Source organism: Onychostruthus taczanowskii, unplaced genomic scaffold (assembly GCF_017590055.1).
Source record: "Onychostruthus taczanowskii isolate IOZ18803 unplaced genomic scaffold, ASM1759005v1 scaffold5, whole genome shotgun sequence".
Classification (NCBI taxonomy): domain Eukaryota; kingdom Metazoa; phylum Chordata; class Aves; order Passeriformes; family Passeridae; genus Onychostruthus; species Onychostruthus taczanowskii.
In genome coordinates, this window is record NW_024502568.1 from 18,354,235 (window position 1) to 18,364,234 (window position 10,000).

At 42.1% G+C, this 10,000-nt stretch overlaps 1 protein-coding gene across 16 annotated transcripts in view; it reads right to left on the reverse strand.

Moving 5' to 3' along the window:
- EBF3 (EBF transcription factor 3) overlaps positions 1 to 10,000 on the reverse strand; it is a 123,847-nt gene that overhangs the window by 25,632 nt on the left and 88,215 nt on the right. For all 16 annotated transcript variants that reach the window (XM_041415498.1, XM_041415513.1, XM_041415506.1 and 13 more), the window contains exon 10: positions 9,975 to 10,000. This exon is cut by the window's right edge and continues 101 nt beyond it. In XM_041415498.1, coding sequence (XP_041271432.1) covers positions 9,975 to 10,000 — 26 coding nt within the window. The remainder of the gene's footprint in view (positions 1 to 9,974) is intronic.

Consider the following 10,000-nt stretch of genomic DNA (forward strand, 5'->3'; position numbering starts at 1 on the left):
CTGGCCTCTGTTTTTAGGTAGCCCCAAAAAGGCATCAAGGAGAGGCTGGCGGGGAATACTGGGATGCAGTGCTGCTCACAAAGGAGGAGACAAGGACAAATGTACTCATTGAATGAAGGGGAATGGCTTCAAGCTGAAAGGGATTTGGTTTAGATGGGATACTGGGACAAATTCTTCCTTGGGAGGGTGGGCAGGCCCTGGCACAGGGTGCCCAGAGCAGCTGGGGCTGCCCCTGGATCCCTGGCAGTGCCCAAGGCCAGGCTGGACACTGGGGCTGGGAGCACCTGGGACAGGGGAAGGTGTCCCTGTCAGTGGCAGGGGATGGGATTTAAAGATCCCTTCTGGCCCAAACCAGTCTGTGATAGGCATTAACAAATAAATATTAAAAGTGTTTGCAGGTTCATTTGTGGCTTTAACATCTTTGAAGACGAATATCAAATCACTCAGTCCAGGAATCATCCATCCCTCTCTGGGTCTGCTGTAGAGTAGGTCAGAACATCCCCAGCAGAACAGACTTTGTACTCAGAAGTGGAGAGGGGAAAAAAAATTAGGGAAAACACTCCCTGGCCTGTTCCAATCACCCACGAGACCAACCAGTGCCTTCCTCCTCCAGGAGGGATGGAAGGAGCACAGCAAGAGGGGAGGGAGAAAACAAGGGTGAGGGGCCAGAGAGTTGTGAAAGAAACAACAAGAATCTTCCCCAAATGTGCAGCAAATTAAGGTTTAAATACACTCTGTGACTAATACCCTGTCCCCTGATTTTCAAGAGCCTGATGCCAACACTTGTGGGATCTCAGCAGGGCTGGTGCACCCTCACTGCACAAGAGATGCCAGGAGGCTGCTGAGAAACATCGGATGGGAAGACCATGGTGGTCTTCTACCCTCAGATAATCCTCAGGGATTCTCAGACCAGCCCCTCCAGGCTGTGCCCCCACAGGAGCTGGGCTCTTGGCACACCTTTTGGTGGTGGCACTCAGCGACAAGTGAAGCACTAATACCTCATGACCCTCTATTCCTCAAGGGCATTTCCACTTTGCCTGAGAAGGATTGTGTTCCAGGCTCTGATGTTTGCCAAAAAAGTCATTACCATCATAATAGCTGCAGATTTACTTTAAATGAGTGAATGAATGGATGAGATGAAGAAGGAGCAGGAGAGGGAGAGGGAGAGAGCAGGGGAGAATGAATGAAAAACATTTACATGCCACACAAGCCTCTAAAAATGAGTGAAGCAGGCAGTGCAGAGGGAACAGGACCTCATACACCTTCTGCTTGTGTGTGCTCTCCTCTCCACATCCAGGGCCACTGGATGAGCACCTGGACAGAAGGACAACATGTCTGGCCACAGAGAGCCACATGATGGTTGGATTTATGGGAGAGGACAGCCTCACCTGGGACACGGACATGGACACGGACATCACCCCAGTGTCCTCCTTTGTACAGACACCACTGTGCTGCTGCTGTGGTTATTTAGAGCCAGTGATACTGGATATATTTAAATATTTAAAGACTTTGAAGGTAAAGTCTGAAGCAGGGAATGGAAAGCACTCGAAGTTAACCCACTTGGGGTGTTGGTCAGTGGAGTTATTGTATTAGACCACACCACACATTTCACTGTGTGAAGAGTTTGCAGGATCAAATACCCACAAATTTGCCATCATTTATAGTTACAGAATAAGATCATGAGAAATTTGGGATCGCATCAGTAAAAAACAGCACCAAGGAGAAGGACTTGGGGGTGTTGGTGGATGAAAAATTCTGGGTGACACAGCAATGTGCCCAGAAGGAATTTTTTACAGGGAGGGTGGGAGGCCCTGGCACAGGGTGCCCAGAGCAGCTGGGGCTGCCCCTGGATCCCTGGCAGTGCCCAAGGCCAGGCTGGACACTGGGACTGGAGCACCTGGGACAGGGGAAGGTGTCCCTGCCATGGCAGGGGTGGCACTGGCTGGGATTTGGGTCCCTCCCACCCAAACCATCCCAGTTTTTATCAGGGAACATTGCAAGGCAAGGACTTGGCACTATTTCAGTGAAGGAGAAGGAAATCTGTGTGGTATCAAATCATAAATGCTCTCATCATGCCAAGGAAGACCCACAGCCCAACACATATGGAACTACAAGAAAACATGGCACTGTATGAAAACAACATATGACTAAAACACCAAAATATTGTGCTCCAGAAATAAGGCACATTCCTGATTTAGTAAAGTGTGTTACCATGTGCTACTACATCAAAGCAGCCAAATGTACATTTCAACTGCTCAATACTCCAAGGTACTTTACTAATTAAGATATATTTTACTGCAATAAACTCAGCTATTTCATCTATTTTTGCATTTGGGGTATTATTTGGGAGTTTATTCCTTTGCTAGGCCACACAGCTGAATAAATATCTCCTCCTTACAGATGGGTCTGTGTGGATCAATCCCCATCCACTTGTTTCCACACACATTTTAGGGAATTATGCTGGAATTCTGCTACAAGAGCCTGAGAGAACAGAAATTCTTCCTGAAATTCTGCTGTGCCACAGAGCTGGATTACACAATCCTTGTGCAATACAAGAATTTCAGGTCCTCTGAATAGAAGAGCAATGAAATATAAGAATTTCAGGTACTCTGAAAACGATGCTTGATGGCAGCAAATGGCAAATGTGATCATTTGCCTGTCACCACTGGCTGAGCTCTTCAGGGGTATTTATCCATCTCAGAACCATATGAAATCTGTGATGCCTCAGCAAACATCTGTAAGAGCTGGAATTCTGCACAACTTCTCCCCATTTATATTCAGCAGCAAGCAGCCAGCATAAGAATATAATACTGTCATATTTTAATATAATATTTAGACAAATAGGACTTATAATCAGATCCTTAAGATCATCTAACAGAGCTCCTACAACTGTATTCCTCTGTTGTATAATAATTTAAACAAAAATAGATCTTACTCAAAGTTGTGAAATCTCTGTATTACTTGTGGATATTGGAAAAATACCTCAAATAACTCACAGAATGCATAGAGTCTATAAAAAGCTTTATTAAATGCTTAAGCACAGTGGATGTTGCCACTTCAAAAAAAGAAAGCAAGCCTGGGTTATTTTAATCATTCAGAATTCTGTTAAATTATCTGTTTAGGTTTCAATGGAAATTCTAAAATATTTATGCATGCTAAAATATACAGATATAAAAGAATTTTCCAAATAGAAATAGTTTTGTATGCCAAAGGTATTTATCTTAGAGAAAACTGCAGATGCTGAAGGTTTTTAATTAAGCTAACAAAATTCAGAGTTTTCTGAGGAGCCATAATGCACATCCAAATGTAACAAGTTCTCAAGATTTTTGCCAAAAAAATTCCTTTATTTCCACCCTTAACAATTTAACAAGTTGAGAACTTTGCAATTAAAATTTGAAACGATCCAGTCCTAGATTGCAACTTTCAAGCTTACAAAAGACTGGGATGGCAAAGGGAATTCATCAAGCATGGGTTGCTGGGTCAGCTGCCTGCATCCCTACATCTCCTGCTCCACTGGCACATCCACAGCCAGTGGACATCCCTGGAAAGGAACAGAGAATATTCCAGATGGGATCAGCACCATCTGACCCCCAGCCAGCTCCAGAAAAGAGCCCCAGCTCTACCAGGGAGCTCTTCCATCCACACCAGTTTCCATGGCTTCGATGGGAGATGACTCAAAAATCAATGGCCATCCACAGGAATTCATATTCACCTTGTGAGTCTTAGAAATTCTTGTGAAATAGAAATAATAGTGGACATCCAGCAGATTTTTTAAATGCTTCTTGATATTTTTCCTTAGAAAATTGCATTCACTGCAGTTGTGATAATTAATTTTTTTTTTTTTTTAATGTAGATGAGGCCTCAGGCCTCGGCCAGTGCCTTTAAATCAACCTCCATGAAAATCACCAGGCTAAAAGAATTTGTCTGTAACACACAGATTTCTGACATGAAAACACTTCCAAGCTTTTTAATTACAGCAGTAGCACTGGAATATGCAACAGAATGAGTTTCAAAATACAGCAAAATCATTCTTTTCCTTAACCACGAACTTCTGGATATTTTCCTAATTTCCATGTTATGTTGCCCTCAACACAAAGGCCACAATGTCCACATGTTTCTTTTCATCTCCACAGCACTTTCCTGAGAGCACAAATTAATTTAATGGGAATACTGGTGTCATGGATAGCAGCAACCAGCCAAACCCAGGAATTCACCTGGATATCTTCCAATGCAACCCAGATTTGTCTGTTTGCTCTCTTGCTTTCATAATACGAGAACAAGAAGTACATTTTTAGTGAAAGATCTTATTTCCTGTCCTTCCACCTATTTGCCTTGATTTGAAACTTGGGGATGTTTTCAGCCCAAGTGGTACAATCAGGCTGCAGTAATAAAAACTAGCAGTAAACCTAAAGTTATAGAAAGAAAAATAGAATTAGACAGTTTAATATTCAGGAAACTGATTTTACTATTTAACTCCAGACTGCACATAGCAACAAAAAATAAAGGAGAAAAGCCATTTTCCCCCCTTCTCAGAGAAAACAAGGCAAAGGTCTTATTCAGCACTCAAATTTTCCTGATTATTACGTGAAGCTGAGATGACCCTTTTGTCCTTTTTCTTTTTTTTATTTTTTTTTTTCTTTTTTAAGATGAATTGCCATCGCTTCGCTGCTACATTTTGTCAGTTTGGGCACAGCAGAGTCAATACCTTCACCTTGACACGGAAACTTTGTGATTTATCAGCGGTGCTGTGACTCAGTGCTACCACGACCTGGCGAGGTGCAGCCACTCATGGCACCGAGAGCAGACTTTGGTCACAGCTACTTGGAAAAAAATAAAGCACTCTCTGATGATAGACAAATGTGTCTTGTTAGCAACAGCCAAAAAGCGCTTGACTTGTACTAATAACAAAAAGGCCATGTTGGTCACCATGGGTCTAAAGACGAAGCACCCTGTCACTGCCTTGGTTGGGAAATTAGCAAATAATGTTCCTTTTCCTTGATAAATGGGTGACAGTTCTCTCTCACCAATCATTTTTTAACATTTTGATGCATGTCTATGATCCCGCTGGAGGAACAGAAAAGTTTACTGGCCCTCAATTTTCCGATGATGAATGGAACACTCTAAATGTGCGATTTCTGTATGAGGTATAGTTCATTTTAAGCAATTCTAGTAAATGGGTGTCACTGATTAGGACAAATAGTCTACTTGTGCAATAGCACAAATGGTATGTCTCATTCTTCTGGCCTCCTTTGAGACAGAAAAGAAAGGGGACAGCAATGACCCTGATAAACCTGGAATTGCTACTGTTTAAAAAAGAGCTATTATATAATATACATTATCCAACACACTATTGACTTGATGCTACTAAATCATGTCTGTATGTTTAGCATTGGCCTATTAATTAAAAATGTATGTCATGCTCAAAAACCTTCTTTATACGAATAGACACTTCACCAGGATCCCTTCCCCTTTGACTTATTGCTTTCAGAAAAATGCATTTTACTCCAGGCCTATAAAACAGTTTTACACATTAACAGAGACTTTCTGGGTCTGACTCTTGAACACTAAACTTTGACTGACTTATAGAGACCCAGCTTGAAGAAAGGGCAAGAATATCTGTTCTATCTTGATTTTTTTTTCCGGCTTGCTAACAACTGATACTGACACAAGGTCTGATCAATAAATAACCAATACTGTAATAACAGTGACTGTAAGTTGCTTCAGGACAACAGCACTTAACAGGAAAAAAAAAAAGAAATGCAATATATATGAATTAGAAATGCTGAGGATTTCATTAAAATGAATGTAACTGCTTTTTTTTTTTTTTAAGATTTTCCAATAAAAGCCTGGATACATTCTGTATATTTTTAGCATTCCTCTTGCAAAGTCACCAGATTTCATCCTTCAGAGCAATAATTGAATATGTACAAGAAATAATCAGGTGATTTAAATTTAACTAAGGCCTTTGCCGTGGAGTTTAGCATAGTAAAAATAGTATGATTTGTGGGAGGCAATTAACAATCATTTGCTCTGTGGATACAAGTAATTTGTTTAAAGAGCACTGACCTATGAGACAGCCAGTTTGTGTTGGCTGTGATGGAAGGGAGCTATTGACTCTAAACAGTGTAACAGCGCCATTGACAGAACCGCATTTGAATGTGCACAAAAGATCTCCCAAATACTTGAGGAGCACGAGATCTTTCCGAGGGGGATGCAGGGTGGGGGCCAGCCCAGGAAAGCAGCCAAGGGCCGAGGGGAGAGCGAGCCAAGCCCAAAAACCTGGACAATGTCACAAGTGCAGAGGGCCTCCCCACATGGGGGCCGTGCCAGCGCCATGGACGCTCCATCAGGTGCGACCCCGAGCCACGAGCAATGGGCTCATGAGCTCCACATCCAACGCACTGCTTTGTGCACAGGAACCGCTCTCATCTTCACATCCAGCAGCAAATGCACTGCAGGCCCGGGAATGGCTCCATGGATTGCAAATCCACGCATTCTGCTGGAGACATGGTGGCGGTCAGACGCCACGGTCCCCTGCAAGGGACCTGCTGCCTCCTGACAATTTGGGACATTGCATCAAAGCCAAAGAAGCTGTCAAAACAAGGGCGTGCAACAAAAACCTTAGGGTGGAAGCAGCCAGCATGAAAAGTTCCAAGGGCCACAAATCATTCTTTGAAACTGTTTTGGTACGCTCTAGATCAGCCTATGCACCCTTTATTTGCTTGGGGAACTACGCTAAACACAGAGGAAACAGGAAGGCAGTGGCACAAACATACTGTAAACACAACCCTGCTGCTCAGCTGAGAGCAAACCAACAGAATCTGCAGAGCTTAAAATATGTGTGTAAAGGTGCAATTTTATCTGTAACATAATTTCATTTCGAAGCATACAAATCACAATTTGCCATAATCAAATAAGGCTGCAGTGCTTATATTCTAATTAAAAAATAATCTCTGATATTTAATTTAGAAACCTGGAAGACTGTACCAGCAAAATTATGGCTACAACCTGCACCCACCACTCGATTTACCCACAGACAGCAAATTTTTCAGGTAGCACTTTTAAAATTAGTATTAAACAAGCAAACGCTGCACCGCTCGATATGTATTAAAACAAGTATTGTACCCAGTTATTAATTTGCACTATTCACTTTTAAATGCAGCAAATACCTCATTAATTTAATTTTAGGTGCCCACCAGTTTATATTGCATTTTACAGTCTAGAAGGCAATTTACTATTAACTGGCAATTACATACAGAATGATTGTTAATTCTGCTCCTAAGTGCTAGCTGCTTGAAAATTGTTATCTCTCTCTAATTTTTGACCTTCTTACAACAGGGGTGAGGTACACTGGGAATACAAAGGACTAGTAGAGAAGAGCCGGACATGTCATTTGTGACTCATTCTTTTAATTCACCGTGCTAATCAACTGAACTGCCACAATCTCCCAAGGTAATTGTATCTTTATAATAGTTGAAAGCAGCGGGCAAAAAGGCATGGATAGATGGGGAAAGGCCTTGCCTTTGCCTGCTGGGAGCTGGCGTGCTCCTGCTTCTGCGCCGGGCTAATGGGGGCTTTGGAGAAAAATCTGGAACTTTCGCATCTCCCTGCCCTGATGGTTTAATGTCTCAACTTCTGCGCTCACAAAGGCTTTGTGCACCACACTACACTCTTGTTTCATTATTCCGCAGCCTTGTTGCCCTATGGTCTACCTCCTGCTGGGAAGGTTAAATGTTAGAGTGCCAAGCCAGGCTGCAAGCATGGTGGGACACTGATGGGAAACAGATGCCCTGGGGACCCGGCCCCTCCCTCCACCAGGCTACAGCATTTTCGTTTTCTGAAATACAGCAAGGCTTGGCTTCCCTCTCAATGGCAGCTGTAATTTCCAAAGACTATCTCAGCCACCCTATCACTCTGGGATAAAGCACAGCAGAAGTTTCTCGGTCAGGCAGGCTCTGGCTTTCTCCCTTTATTTTCTTATTGCTGGGATATTGGCTTTTGTTTTTCCTCCAAAGGTGTTTTAAATATCTATTCCTGTTAAAGTGTTGTTAGTTACATAACTTTATTACAATTTCATTCCAGTGGGAGAAGCTCCTGACATTCTCATGATCCTTTTGAACATCTTTACTCAGCAATAAAGACAAAAGACAACCCCAAGAAGGAAAAAAATGTTTTTTTCTTCCAGTTCCATAAACACATTAGAAAGAGTTCCACATCCACATTAGAGAGAACCTCAAAACAGCAAAATTAGCCATACTTGCAAAATCTGCACCTCAGAAATCAGTTAAAGACATTTCTCTAAAGCAAGTTAGAATTCCAGGCTCTGCCCTGAGAGCCAGACCGTCATCTGGTTCAAATCTGCGGCGCTTCCCTGCGCGCCGTGGAACTGCACCAGCTCCCAACAGCTCAAATATCTGGAACTTGGGCTGGGACTTTTAATTCATTCATTTTTTATTTTGTTGGACATTTCTTTTAGCTTGTCATACTCGCAGGATACTCAGCTGTAGCTTTGCATAAACTCTATGTTTATACATATATATATGTGTGTGTGTGTATCTATGTGTCTGTATATATATATACACATATACATATAAACATTGCTCATAAGAGCATTTCTAAGTCCATAACAGTGACAGCCCCACCTGTGCTCACCACCTTTGCAGCAAAACAACTCTGCCTTCTGGGATAAATCATCTGCCTCAAAAGCACCACAGTCACCACCATCCCATTTGGAAGCTCTGGTGAAACCCAATCCTAAAGATCAATAAATGCAAATATTCTCTCCTTCACCAGCCAGAAGTGAGGAACCCCGGTTTGGATTCCAACATTTTTGCTCAGGTTTTGATTTCTTTGGGAATAGAGAGAATACAGGAATCTCAGATGCTACCATCACTTAAAAGTTCATTTCAACAATAGACATCAGGCAGACACAAAAGCATATCCAGGATGCATTAACAGTTGCAAAAGTCCTCCCTTAAAACTACCCAGGAACACACTTTTCCCATTAGATCTAAATTAATAGATAGAAACAGTTGCAGTCTAGTGGGAAAATATTCATCAAAATGCACATCATCTGCACATCATCTGCAATCTGCATTATCTACCCAATAAGCAGCGAGGACTCTCCCCGAATCCCTGCAGTCTGTCGAGTAAACAGTTAAGGCTCTTTGTTTTCAAAAGAGAGATTGATTCATCAGATCAAATTTATTACCTAGAATTCTCGTCCAAAAGTACAGTAAATTAAATCGCTATTTCTCCCTTTTCCCTCCCTGCACCTCAGTAAAATTCATTGGAAAATGCCAGAAAAACTCTAATACACATTTCAGATAAAAAGACAGCACTACTTTATCCCAAAATAAGAATTTTCATATTGAAACCACTGCACAACCACAAAGTTCCGACTTTTTCTTTTGCTGTTGTAAATTAAAATCAAATGTATTTAAAAGAATTGGCATAAATAAATCATTCCCAGGCTTGTGAGTTTGTATCCCAAGTTTTAGGTCTGAGGGAATCTTTAGAGACAGATTGTGAACAGGGTTGGATAAAGTAATTTGGACCCAACAACAGCCCCTTGAACCAATGCCTAAAACTTCAACTGAACCTTCAGGGAAGTTCAAGAAGTTTGGATAGATGGCCTGAAAAATATTTTGCATCACTGAGCACTTCTTAACTCCTTTTTGTGGCTGGAGGAAAGTAGGAAATACCATTGTTAATCTATTTCTGGCCAATATGAAAACAGGAAGTAACAGACATCTTGTGAGGGAGCTGGATCCCATGGGACATGGGGACATTTTTGAGACCCAAGAGGTTGGATGGGCACCAGAGCTCCTGGGTGCCCATATGAACAGGTCTTTTGAGGTCCAGTTACCACCAGCTACGCTTCCCACAAGACACATCCCATTTTTAACAGCATTTTTCATTCCTGTGTATCAGGAGCTGTCATCCCAAGAGGAGTATGGAAACCACACACTTACCAGTGTAGACGAATCGGCCGGGAGCA